We start from the raw sequence: 14,737 nt of genomic DNA on the forward strand, positions 1-14,737 counted from the left end.
TGAATTTCTTTGTTACTAATACCTTTGTTACTATCTTTCTCTATTTTTATTGCATTTCACTGACTAAGTTTTTATTGTGTATGATTATTTTAGTAAATACCTAATCATAATATATTTTAACTTTTTTTTTTACCATAGTTGCATTGACCTGATTTTAATGAGGTTATGAAGTCTTTTTTTGTTATTAATAAAAAATAGTCTTAAATTTCTCTATAACTTCTGTTATTTAAGCAAGAAATTTAAGCAACTGTTTATCTTCTTAGACTGTTGTGTGTACTATCTTGGAGGCATAGAGGTATTTTAATGGCCTCAGAGGTTTGAATCCCATCTCTCCCTTGTATTACCTCTCTGACATTTGGGCTACTTGGGTAAACTTTTTGAGCCCCAATATCTCATCTATAAAATGGGGATATAGCTATCTACCTGAAAAGTTTCTATGAGAATTATATAATGGATATAAAGCACTTAGTATAGTATTAGCACATAGTGGACACTCAGTGATAGGTGCAGTCTATAGTTCTTAACAGTATAGGATATTTTATTGCCATTTATCTGAGGAGAAGTATTTATTTTTATGTTTTGCTCTGCTTTAAATGCTTGATAAGGTAAAATTTTTTTCATTCACAGTTCATTGAAGGAGATAGACAAGTATATACTTCATACTTTCCCTTTATAATTTTAATAAGTATCGAGAATGGTAATAGTGGAAAAATGTGATTTGGAATCACAAGATGGCATTTGAATCTCCTGTGTGTCATTTGCCAACTGTATAATATTGATCAAATCACTAGCCTCCATTTTTGTATGTGTTAAATGAAGATAATTATAATACAAACCCCATGTGACTGTTGTGAGGAATAAATTTTAAAACGCTTTGTATATGCTTGTGTAGCATTCAAAGTTGTCTGTTATGTTTTCACTATGACATTTGTTGTTTTATATAGATTTAATAAAATATTTGATACTAATATAATTGTGTGTGGGATTGTGTTGGGAGTACCCAAGATTACCCACAGGTTTGCTAATTCCCTAGGAGGACTCACAGGACTCAGCGTATAGTTGTAATCATGGCTATGATGTATTACAGTGAGAGTATACAAAGCAAAATCAATAAAGGGAAAAGGCGCATAGGACAAATCCAGGGGAAACCAATACAAGCTTCCAAGAGTCCTCTCTCAGTTGAGTCACACAGGATGTACTTAATTTCCCCAGCAATGAGTTTTGACAACACATGTGAAATGTTAGCTACCAGAAAGCTTGTTAGAGACTTAGTACCCAGGGTTTTTACTGGGAGCTAGTCACATACTAAAATTCCAAACTCTCAGAAGGAGAGCAGGTGTTCAGTATAAACCATAAGATTTATACGAACAGTTTAGGCACAGTGAGCTTCTCAGAGTGGTAGGAACCCTCCTGAAACTCAAGTTCCTAGATGCTAGCCAAGGGCCAGCCTTGTAAGCAGCCCTTTTCAAAGGATAGCAGTTAGATCTGCTATGTAAACTCTTTTCTCCACAGAGATAAATTGAGTGGCCGATTTAAAAGAGTAAAATTATCTTAGGCCAGATATTGATTTTTTTACAACTACTATTGATATGGTTCCTATACCATACAGTTCATCCATTTAAGGTTCATTAGTTTTTAGTACATTCACAGAATTGTGCAACCATCACCATAATCAATTTTAGAGCATTCTTGTCACTCCAAAGAGAAACCCTGTACCCATTAGCAGTCCCTCTCCATGACTGCTAATCTACTTTCTATCTCTATGGATTTTTCTATTCTAGACAGATCATACAGATGGAATCATACAATACGTGATCTTTTGTGGCTGGCTACTTTGATTTGGCATTATGTTTTTGGGGTTCTTCCATGTTGTAGCATGTGTCAGTACTTTTTTTGTTTTTATTTTTTTGTTTAAAAATCTCTTTTTTTTTAATTGTATTTTTGGTGAAAGTTTACACAGCAAATGAAGTTCCCTTTTAATAATTCCTATACATATTTTTCACTGACATAGGTTACATTTCTCACAGTGTGTCAGCGTTCTAATTATTTCCATTCTGGTTGTTCTATTTCCATTAATCTAGCCTCTCTGCCCCTCACCTCCCTCCCTCCCCTCGGCCTTCTCTTCTTTGCTTTATGGCAAATATTGACTATTTGGTCTCATATAGGTGATTATTTAAAGGAGCACAATACTCATGGGTGATATTGTTTATTTTATGAGCCCATCTTTTATTTGGCTGAAAGGTGATCTCTGGGAGTGGGTTCAGTTCCAGGTTTAAAGGGTATCTCAGGGTGATAGTCTCTGGGGATCCTCTAGTCTCTACTGGTCCAGTAAGTCTGGCCTTTTTTTTAGGAATTTGAGGTTTGTTCTACGTTTTTCTCACATTCTATCCAGGAACATCTATTGCATCCCTCGTCAGAACAGTTTTTGGTGGTAGCTGGGCACCATCTAGTGTTTCTGATCTCAGAAAGTAACAATCTCTTGCAGCCCCCTTCTACCATTAACATTTAGTAAGATAATCCTTCTCAGCCAGGGCTTTCAAACATTTCTGGCTATATGCTATAGTAAGAAATACACTTTCATTGCAACTTATTACACACATGCAAGCATATGTAGTATGTCAGTACTTTGAATTTTAGTAAGGTATCTACTGTATTTTTATGCAAGTAACACACACCTTCTAATGTAGAAGGTGTGCATTATTTATGCAAAAATATGGTAAACAAAGGTATTGCTATTCAAGTTCGTTAATTGTAACAAAAATCGATTTTGTTAGAAACGGGTCCAGTAAAAAAATGAAGAAAGGACTGATTTCCTAATTGTATCAGTTATTCATACACTATAAATGTTGAAGTTCCATGTTTACCATATGTGCTACCAAAGCATGCACCAATACAAATACTTCACCTATTTGGACCTTGTTTATGCATAGCACAGCAGAGAATAAGAAAGTGAGCAAAAGAGGCAGTTCCACAGCCAAGATAGATGTTTCACAGTATCCTACCTGAACATTAATACTATCCACTTGGTTATAACAACTTTGGTAATCTATTTGCAGACTGTGAACAGGAATATCAATATTTGCATCATAAAATGATAATAACAACCTGATCCTATATATAGAAAACTCCAATTCCACAAGAAAGCTATTAGAGCTAATAAACAGAATTCAGCAAAATGGCAGGGTACACACAAAAATCAGTCTGGTTTCTATATATCAGCAATGAGCAAGCTGGAAAGGAAATTAAGGAAACAATACCATTTCCAATATAAAGTACTTAGGAATAAATTTAAACAGGAAAGTGAAAGACTTGTACACAGAAAACTAGTAAAATGTTACTAAAAGAAATTAAAGAAGACCTAAATAGGGAGGAACAACTCAGAAAAGGATGGTGAGAATGGTTACACAGCTCAAAGAACGTAATCAGTATCACTATTGTAAGTATAGAAACTGTTGAATTGGTGTATGTTTTGCTATTTGTATTGACAACAGCAACAAAATAAAATTATGTAGAAAAAAGACGTAAATAAATTAAGGACAGTCCATGTCATGGTTTGGAAGGCTTAATATAGTTAAGATGTCAATACTCCCCAAGGCAATATATAAATTTAGCGCAATCCCCATCAAAATGATAGACGTATAGACCAATAAAATAGAATTGAAAGTCCAGAAATCAACCGATACATCTATGGCCAGTGGATTTTTTGGCAAGAGTGCTAAGTCCATTCAGTGGGAAAAGACTCTTTAATAAATGGTGCTGGGAAAATGGGATCTCTACATGCAGAAGTATGAAGCAGGCTCCATGCCTCATACCATATACAAAAAACCAATTCAAAATGGATTAAGGACCTAAATGTGAGAGCTAAAACCATAAAAACCTTAAAAGAAAACATGGGGATATGGCTATGGGACTTAGTTTTTCAACCCTGGATTGATTATCAGATATGACACCAAAAGCACAAGCAGCAAAAGACAAAACAGATAAATGGGACATCATAAAAAAGAAGTACTTTTGTTCATCAAAGGCCTTTATCAACAAAGTGAAGAGATAACCTACAGATTGGGAGAAAATTTTTAGAAACCATCTATCTAGTAAGGGTCTAATATTTAAAAAAAAAAAAAAAACTTTTACAATTTAACCAAAAAAAAAACAACTCAGTCAAAAAATGGGCAAAGGCCTTAAACAGACATTTCACCAAAGAGGCCAACAAGCACATGAAAAGATGCTCAATGTCATTAGCCACATTAGGGAGAGTCAAATCAAAACCACAGTGAAGTACCTCCTCTCCCCCTTTAGAATGGCAGTTATCCAAAAAGAAAGGAAGGAAGGAAACTAAAAACAACAGATGTCGGTGAATATGTAGAGAATTTGGAACCCTTATCCATTGCTGGAGGGAATGCAAAATGGTACAGCAGCTGTAGAAAACAGTTTGGCAGTTCCTCGAAAAGTTGAACATAGATCTACCATATGACCCAACAATCCCAATCCTAGGAATATACCCACAAGACTTGGAAGCAGGAACACGAGTAGAAACCTGTACATCAGTGTTCATTGCAGCCCTTTTCACAGTAGCCAAAAGGTGGAAACAACCAAAATACCCATCAACAGATGAATGGATTAAAAAAGTGTGGTACATACATACAATGAAATATTACTCAGGCATAAAGAGAAATGAAGTCCTGATACATGCAACAACATAGATGAACCTTGAAAACATCAGGCTGTGTCATGGATTGAATTGTGTCCCCCCAAAATATGTGTCAACTTAATTAGGCCATGATTCTCAGTATCATATGGTTGTACTCCGTTTTGTGATTGTAATTTTATGTTTAAGAGGATTAGGGTGGGATTGTAACACTCTTACTAAGGTTACATCCCTGATCCAATGTAAAGGGCGTCTCCCTGGAGTGTGGCCTGCACTACGTTTTATCTTACAAGAGATGAAAGGGAAGCAAGCAGAGAGGGGGAACCTCATACCACCAAGAAAGCAGTGCCAGGAGCAGAGTGCATCCTTTGGACCCGGGGTCCCTACGCAGAGAAGCTCCTAGTCCAGGGGAAGATTGATGAGAAGGCTGACAGAGAGAGAAGGCCTTCCCCTGGAGCTGACGCCCTGAATTTGGACTTCTAGCCTACTAGACTGAGAAAATAAATTTGTCTTTGTTAAAGCCATCCACTTGTGGTATTTCTGTTATAGCTGCACTTGATGACTAAGACAGGCTCAGTGAAGTTAGTCAGTCACAAAAGGACAAGTACTGTATGATCTCACTTATATGAAATAGGCAAATAGAAAACAAATGATATTAGTGATTACCAAGTCTAAGGGAGAGGAAAAAGGAGAGTTAACTATTTAGGAGGCATAGAGTTTATGTTAATGGTGCTGAAATAATTTGGAAAAGGATGCTGATAATGGTGGCACAAAATGAAGAATATAATCAATGTCATTGAATTATACATATAAAAATTATTGAACTGGTAAATGTTTTGGTACCACAATGTAAATAAATAAATAATGATAATAACAAGTAAGGAAAAGATGATAGAGTAGGAAAAAAAGCACATGAAAACAAAGTTGTCGATACATTTAGTATTAAAACAGGTCCTCATACCTCAGTATGCCCTTTGGATTTTGCTATATGACAGATTAATATAATAAAAATATAAAGGGGATCCTTGAATTACCAAGAAAATGTTATGTTTGATGTACTTTCCCACTCTTTGTCTGTCTAGGAATGCCTTTCTACTCTTTTTTCTGTCCATTTAGAGACTCCTGTACTCTCATCAATACTGAAATCCATTACCACCTGTTCAATGAAGACAGAGACCTAATTAGATTACATTTTTCCTGAAATATATCTTATAAATGTCTATTTTATTGTAGTTACTTTATGTATTTTGGAGCCCTGTCATTGGACACGTATATATTTATTATGGTTATGTCCTCCTGGCGCATTGACCCTTTAATCATATGGTGTCTGTCCTTCCTTATCCTTTGTGGTGGATTTTGCTTTAAAGTCTGTTTTGTCGGAGATTAATATTGCCACTTCTGCATTTTATTATTGTAGTTATTTTCTGTTGAACTATTTGTTACTGTATATTTGCCATCTCATACTTCAGAATGAAATTTCCCACTGAAGGTTTTGTTTGTAGTGGGTTAATACTTAATTGGTTTTTACTTTGGGTTTATGTTTTCATCATAAGAAATACTACATAAGACTTCCTTTGATAGGAAGGATGGTTTCTGCCCGATCTTTTTGGAACAGTTATGTAGAAATTTTGGCTTTATTGGCTTTGTACTTAGTAATTAGAAATTAAGCACCAATTGCTTTCTGAACCAAAGGAGCAGTTAAATACCAGAGAGCATAAAGTGGTTATAAGGATATTATTATCTAATATTTGAGAGCTTACTGTGTACCAGGCACCACGTACTGTATAGGCCTTTGTATGTCTTTTCATTAAACATTCACAACAACCATGTGAGAATGGTGCAAGTATCTGCATTTTACAGATGAGGAACCAAATCACAGAGAGATTAAGTTTCTCGCCTTCCCCAAAGTCACACATCTACTGTCTTAGCTTAGAAGAGGGCCTGAACTTTAGGCATGGAGGTACCATCTCAGTTCAGGATCTCTTAACTAGAACAATTTATGTAAATTTTTAGAGAATTAGTAGTCAACAGTTTTTTTCTTTTTTTTAGGGTTTGTGAAACAGGATCTGACAACCCACCTGTTAGTGATAATAGACAAAGGAATTGTGAATATTTTGTTGATAGCCTTTTCGAGGAAGCTCAGAAGATTGGTGCCAAACGCTTGTCACCCACTGAAAAGAAGAAACAGGTAAATGTTCGCTACTTTTTTTTTTTTTAATTGTGCTTTAAGTGAAAGTTTACGACTCAAGTTAGTCTCTCATACAAAAATTTATATATACATTGTTATGTGATCCTAGTTGCTCTCCCTATACTGTGACAGCACATTCCTTCCTCCTTTCCTCCCTGGATTTCCCATGTCCATTCAACCAGCTCCTGACCCTCTCTGCCTTCTCATTTTGCCTCCAAACAGGAGCTGTCCATTTAGTCTCATGTATCTACTTGAGCTAAGAAGCACACTCTTCACGAGTATCATTTTATATCCCATAGTCCAGTCTAATCTTTGTCTAAAGAGTTGGCCTCGCGAATGGTTTTAGTTTTGGGCTAACAGAGAGTCCAGGGACCATGTATTCTGGGGTCCCTCTAGTCTCAAACCCATTAAGTCTGATCTTTTTACTAGAATTTGAGTTCTGTACCCTACTTTTCTCCTTCTTTGTCAGGGACTCTCTGTTGTGTTCCTTGTAAGGGTCACTACTTCTTTCTCTTCCAGTTTTTCTCAAAGTATGGACCTCTTAGAGGGTCCATGAGGTCAAAATTATTTTCATAATAATAGTAAGATATTATTAGCCTTTTCACTATGTTTACCTTGCTCTGTTGTTGCAAAAGCAATGGTGGGTAAAACTGCTGATGCCTTAGCAGGAATCAGTGTCAAAACCAAAAAAAAAAAAAACCAAACCTACTGCCATCAAGTGGATTCTGACTCATACCAACCGCGTAGGGTTTCCAAGGCTATAAGTCTGTTCGGAAGCAGCCTGCCACATCTTTCTGCCGTGGAGCAGCTGGTAGTTTCGAGCCATTGACCATTCAGTTAGCAGTCTGGTGCTTTAACCACTGTGCCACCAAGGCTAAAGCTTTACTGGTAAGTTATTGTATTCCTTGCTGCCTTGGACTTACAACTATATTTATTTATTAAAGCTAGTTTCAGTTAAGAATGTTCTTGATGAAGCAGTACAGGTTAATTTCATTTCATTAAATCCCAGCCCTTGAGTACACCTTATTAATATTCTGTGTGATAAAACGTGTAGTACACGTAAAACACCTTTGCATTATAAAGCAGCCCCACTATCCATGTGTTTCAGGGTAGAATGGTGCACCATAGGCTTTTCAGTGGCTGTGATCTTTCAGAAGTGGATTGCTAGGCCTTTTTTCTACAGTCCCTCTGGACAGATTTGAAACGCCAACCTGTTGGTTAGTAGGCCAACACTTAACCATGTGCACTGCTCAGGGACTCCTCATTAGCCATTTAAAGGAAGAAAAAAATTTTTTTAAGTGGTGAAAAGTTGGATGTAACAGATTCTCAGCCATAAGTTACCGTTTAAACTGTGATCTGTCAATTTGATGGACTATTACATAATCATTAAAAATTGTGATCATAAAGATTAAGTCATAATATGGAAAAATATCTGTTAAGAAAATAACATCACAAAAGTATTTTGAATCTAGCTATACATTTTTAAAATGCATTTAAAAAAATCTTAAAGACCAGACTTACTGGCCTGATAGAGACTGGAGAAACCCTGAGAGTATGGCCCCTGGACACCCTTTTAGCTCAGTAATGAAGTCACTCCTGATGTTCATCCTTCAGCCAAAGATTAGACAGGCCCATAAAACAAACTAGACTAAAGGGACACAACAGCCCAGGGACAAGGACTAGAAGGCAGAAGGGGACAGGAAAGCTGGTAATAGAGGGAACCCAAGGTTGAGAAGGGATAGTGTTGACATGTCATAGGGTTGTTAACCAATGTCATAAAACAACACGTGTACTAACTATTGAATGAGAAGCTAGTTTGTTCTGTAAACCTTCATCTAAAGTACAATTTTTAAAAAAAGGCTAAAAGTAAACAGACTAAGGTATTGATTAACATTTTAACAGTTAATTAACAATCTTATCTAGGACTTATGATGGGGAGCCTAAACCAAAAAAAAAAACCCAAACCCAATGCCATCGAGTCGATTCCGACTCATAACGACCCTACAGGACGGAGTAGAACTGCCCCATAGAGTTTCCGGGGAGCACCTGGTGGATTCAGGCTGCTGTCCTTTTGGTTAGCAGCCATAGCTCTTAACCACTACACAACCAGGGTTTCCTTGGATTGGCAAAATGTTTACTTTTACTGTATTTGCATCCGTACTCTTAGAATTTTATCAATGAAAGAAAATAACAGTACAGAGAAGTTTTTTTTACCTTTCACCATTTTGCACTCTAATCTTTATTAAACATATATTACTTTTATAATGAAAGTGTGTATATTACTTTTATAATGAAAGTGTATATATTACTTTTATAATGAAAGTGTATATATTACTTTTATAATGAAAAAAACATTTAAAAAAACCCTTACGACTTAACACTTTTCAAGACCTTTTGTGGCCATACATTTTTTATTATTTACTTTTCCTCCGGTATCCACCTACTGTTTGCTGTCAGACCAATTTTCTCACCTTGCATTCATTCTGCCTTATTTAACGGACAAGTACATCTATATTTCTAAACTGCACTACAGGTGATTGTGATTTATATTGTCAGTTAAGAGTCACTGATCTAGACTTTATGAATTATTTTTAAAAAATAATGAGACCATCCTTACCTTTGAGACTCTTAATATATAGCACTTATTTTTAAACATGTCACCAGTAAATCTCAGAGACTTACCACAATAATGGTTTGTTTCTCTTACACATCACATGTTGGTAGCAGCACGTTGACTGGCCTTTGCCTAGCCCTTGGCTCTTCTCTACATGACTTTGTCATTCTAGGATCCAGACTGAAGGAGCAATTCCTCTTTGGGACATGCCATTCTTACAGCAGAAGGGAAAGGGCAAGAGAGCTGGTAGAAACATGCACAAGCTCTTAGAGACTCTTACTGAGGTGGCATATGTCACAGTTGTTCATGTGTCACTGACCAGAGCAAGTCACATGGAAGCCCAACTTCAGTGGCATGAGAATGTATACTCCCACCAGAGGTAGCACAGTAATGCAGTCTACCAAAAAGTATGAGCTGTTTTTGGGTAACAAAAGTAATAAATTCACTTGTTAAAAAATTCTTCATGGTAATAGTTGAACAACATGATCAGCATACTTAATGTTACAGAATTGTACATGTGAAGATTGTTGAAATAGCAAATGTTTTGTTACCTATATACTTACCACAGTAACATATACATGTATATGTATATACAGTATATATGTATATATAGTTTTCTGTTAATGCAGAAGTGTATCTAATGAAAAGTAAGTCTTCCTGCCCATCCCAGACCACTAGTCCCTTTCCCTAGGGATAACTGCTGTTAACAGTTTTTGAGTATCTTTTCAGAAATTTTCTATGCTTATACAAACATATATGAATATATCATTACAAATACACATCTGTAAACACACAGACACACATACAAAGGAATCATGGATTTTTTCACTAACAGTATGTGGTGCACCTGATCGCTTTTGTGTGGCCTTTCTCGCTATGGTCTTGTAACTCCCACCCAAGTGATTGGGTGGGACTGAGCAAATAAGGTAATTGCAGCCCACCAAGGGGATCAGTCAGTTTTGCCATCCCGCGAGGCTTAAAAAGAGAGCTAATTCCAGAGGGGAGAGAGGATCTCACCGCCAACAAGGAAGAAGAGCCAAGAATGGAGTACATCCTTTGGACTCGGGATCCCTGCACTGAGAAGCTTCTAGAACCAGGAGACCGAGAGAGAGCTGTAACACTGAAGATGGAGAGAAGTAGTGGCAGAGAAATGGCTGCAGGAGAGACCTTCAGAAGATGGCACAGTGGGCTTCCCGGTCCATGCAGCGAGAAAGCTGAGCACCTTTGGGCTGAGGTTTACCGGCAGAGTAGGATGTCTCTGGTCACTTATTGGCACAGCTAAAAGAGATCTATATTTATGCCTATTCCCAAGAAAGGTGATCCAACCGAATGCAGAAATTATCAAACATATCATTAATATCACACACAAGTAGAATTTTGCTGAAGATCATTCAAAAGCGGCTGCAGCATTATATTAACAGGGAACTGCCAGAAATTCAAGCTGGATTCAGAAGAGGACGTGGAACCAAGGATATCATTGCTGATATCAGATGTATCCTGGCTGAAAGCAGAGAATACCAGAAAGATGTTTACCTGTGTTTTATTGACTATACAAAGGCATTCAACTGTGTGGATCATAACAAATTATGGATATAACATTGCAAAGAATGGAATTCCAGAACACTTAGTTGTGCTTATGGAGAACCTGTACATAGACCAAGAGGCAGTTGTTCGAACAGAACAAGGGGATACTGCATGGTTTAAAGTCAGAAAAGGTGTGTGTCAGAGTTGAGGTGTACCTGCGGGATGGAAGAACGGTATCCTGAGCATTACTGAACCTGAATTGTAACCTGTTAACCTCCCTAATAAGCCCTATAATTGTAAGTATTGTCTGTGAGTTCTGTGTGGCCTTTGCAATGAATTGAACCCAGCAGAAAAGTAGAGAGTGCCATGGGATGGCTGGTGTCAGAATTGGTAAAGATGGCTTAATGAGAGACATGTCTGACCTCTGCCTCATAGGAGTGAGCCTTGGGCTGTTGATCTTGATTCTCCTTCCCCTTTGTGAAGTTAGAGGAGTTCAGATGCCACCCCCACACCATTTTTACACAGTATCTTTTTTTTTTTTTAAATAATATTTTATTGTGTTTTTAGTGAAAGTTTACACAGTAAATTAGGCTCCCATTTGACAACTTCTGTACAGATTGTTCAGTGACATTATTTACATTTTTCACAATGTGTCAGCATTCTCTTTAATTGGCTTCTGGTTGTTCGGTTTCCAGTACTCTAGTCTGCCTGTCCCCGTATCTTCTCATCTTTGCTTTAGAGTAAATGTTGACCTCTTGGTATCATATAGATATTTTTTTTTTTTTAATTGTATTTTTGGTGAAAGTTTACATAGAAAATTAGGTTCTCATTTAAATAATTTCTGTAAATATTGTTCAGTGACATTGGTTACCTTTTTCATAATATATCAGAATTCTCTTTCTTTCCATTCTAGTTATTCTGTTTCCCTTAATCTAGCTTCCTGTCCCCTTTTACCTTCTCATGTGGTCTAGGAAAATGTTTACCATTTGGTTTCGTTTAGATGACTAGAGGAGCACAGTACTCACGGGTGATCGTATTTATTTTATGGGTCCATCTGTCTTTTGGCTGAGAGGTGACCTCTGGGAGTAGTTTGAGTTCCAGGTTTAATGGGTATCACAGAGTAATAATCTACTCTTCCAGTAAGTCTGGCTTTTTTTTTTTTTTTTTTTTTTTTTTTAAGATTTGAATTTTGTTCTGCATTTTTCTCCCATTCTATCCAGGACCATTTATTAAGTCCCTGGTCAGAACAGTCAGTACTGACAGCCAGGCACCATCTAGTTCTTCTGGTCTCAAGGTAGGTGAGGCCATTGTTTGTGTAGACTATTAGTTCTGTAGACGAGTTTCTTCTTTGAGTCTTTGGTTTCCTTGTTTCTTTTTCACTCTGGACAAGTGGAGACCAGTAGTTTTATCCTAGATGGCTACTTGCAAGCTTTTAAGACCCCAGATGCTACTCACCAAACTAGGATGTAGAACATTGTCTTAATGGACTATATTGTGCCAGTTGACCGAGTTGCCCCATGAGACGATGGTTCTAAGCCCCTAAACCGAGTAAACCAATCCTGTGAGGTGTTTGGTTTTGCCTAGTAAGTATCCATAACTGTGCCCTCTGCGTGCTTTATGTTTGAAATTGTATGCAGTACACATAAACATGTATATGCATATGCCAACAGTTACATCCATCCATGCACTTCCATATATTCCTATACGTCTTCCCACTAACAGTATCTTTTTTTTTTTTAATTTTTTTTATTGTACTTTAGATAAAGGTTTACAGAACAAATAGTTTCTCCTTAAATGGTACACATATATTTTAAGACATTGGTTAACAACCCCACGACATGTCAACACTCTCCCTTCTTGACCTTGGATTCCCTATTACCAGCTTTCCTGTCCCCTCCTGCCTTCTAGTCCTTGTCCCTAGGCTGTTGTGCCCCATTAGTCTTGTTTTCCCACTAAGAGTATCCTGAACTTTTTTATAACTTTTTTTTTTTTGGACAGCAGAATAGTATATATCATTGAATTGGCCCTACCATACTTTATTTCAGTTTTTTTTTTTTTTTTTTTCCTTTTCTGTTTTCTTGTACCTTAGTTTGCTTTCATGGACAGTTCTTACCTGTGTTCTGTGTAATTTACTCATTATTTACAAAATAGTTTTGTTTTTTTCTTCTGTTTCTTTTTAGAGTTCTACTAGTTCCTGTTTTATCCGTTCCCATTGTTTGGTCATATAGTATAATGTTTAAGGGTGTGGATTGTGGGCCCACACTCCATGGGTTCAAGCCCACACTTTACCCCTTACTGAGTTTGTGGATTTAATTAACCTTCTGTGTTTCTATTTCCCCATCTATAAAATAATTACCTACCTTATATAGATATTAGTAGAAGTAAATAAGTTTATATAGGGAAAGTCCTTTAAACAGTGTCTGGCACATGTTAGGAGGAATCAGTCCCTGGAGAAGGACATCATGCTTGGTAAAGTACAGGTTCAGTGAAAAAGAGGAAGACCATTGACGAGATGGATTGACACAGTGGCTGCAACAATGGGCTCAAGCATAGCAACGACTGTGAGGATGGTGCAGGACCAGGGTCACTGTGAGTTAGAATCGACTTGACGGCACCTAACAACAACAAGCACACCTTAAGATACACCATCATGATAATAGCATATGTGTAGTTGCATATATGCTAATATATGCTATTATTATTGATTCTTTTCCCTAGCACCTTAAAGGAGTGTCTGTTTTATTTTAGGCACCCAGTAAATATTTGTGGAATGAATAAATGAATGTTAGAGACAGTGGTTGGGGTTCTAAGAGTCTAATAGCTTCTTAAACAATTTTTCAGTCAGTCCTCCTGTGTTCAGCCTGAAGCAACCCTGCGTTCTTCTGTATTCCTGAGCCTGTTTAGGTTTCTACAGTAACTTGCTGTGCTACTTTGGTTGAATGAATAAATAAATATTGTTCTTATGATGTGAACAGTAAGACGTTGACAGATGTGATATTGATGATGACAGCCTAGCACTGGTATTTTATACTTGAAGGAAAAACCATTAATTAATTGGGCATAATTCCCTTCCTGTGTCCCAACCCCACCCCCCAGTACATTATTCTTAACTTTTGATATCATTTCAAATGAAGTCCTTTTCTAACTGTTGGGGAGTCTGTTCTGAACGGAAGGCTTTATCTCCGGTGTCCTCTGAGATGGCACAGAATATGTTTCCAAATGAGTTCCCTTAAAGAAAACTGTTAATGAATTATTTTAAAACATTAACACATGATGAAGCGTATTATATACGTACATTATTTTTTGTATTTAAAGGTTGCTGTTAAGAATGATACATAAAATACATACTGAGAAATTTTAAAAATACTTTTAATGTACTACATTATATTAGCATGATATATTTTGTTTCTTACTGCTTTGCAGGTAGATGTAAGTATAAAATTATGGAAAAATGGATTCACGGTCAATGATGATTTCAGAAGTTATTCTGATGGTGCAAGTCAGCAGTTTCTGAACTCCATCAAAAAGGGGTAAGTTATCTTTGTAAATAGAAGCATATTTTAGGCATGTTTCATGTGGAAGAATCTTTTTTAACTTCATAGATCCCCACACATTCACAGATAAACTTCTTATAAAATTCACATTTCATAAGATAGGTTTTCTTAAAGGATCCACAGCTGTACTTCTGAGGATAGTTTAGAAACTTGTGTTCTGATCAACCAAAATCTTAAACTAATTCATTTTGTTGAGTATGCCTTAAAACCAA

General features: G+C 36.7%; 1 protein-coding gene across 1 annotated transcript in view; it reads left to right on the top strand.

The window, feature by feature from the left end:
- The window catches only part of UBXN2A (UBX domain protein 2A), a 63,940-nt gene that overhangs the window by 30,248 nt on the left and 18,955 nt on the right, over positions 1–14,737 (top strand). Inside the window, exons 3-4 of the mRNA XM_004377560.3 lie at positions 6,695–6,833; positions 14,395–14,501. Coding sequence (XP_004377617.1) covers positions 6,695–6,833; positions 14,395–14,501 — 246 coding nt within the window. The remainder of the gene's footprint in view (positions 1–6,694; positions 6,834–14,394; positions 14,502–14,737) is intronic.

The sequence above is a fragment of the Trichechus manatus genome, unplaced genomic scaffold, assembly GCF_000243295.1.
Source record: "Trichechus manatus latirostris isolate Lorelei unplaced genomic scaffold, TriManLat1.0 scaffold00052, whole genome shotgun sequence".
Lineage (NCBI taxonomy): Eukaryota > Metazoa > Chordata > Mammalia > Sirenia > Trichechidae > Trichechus > Trichechus manatus.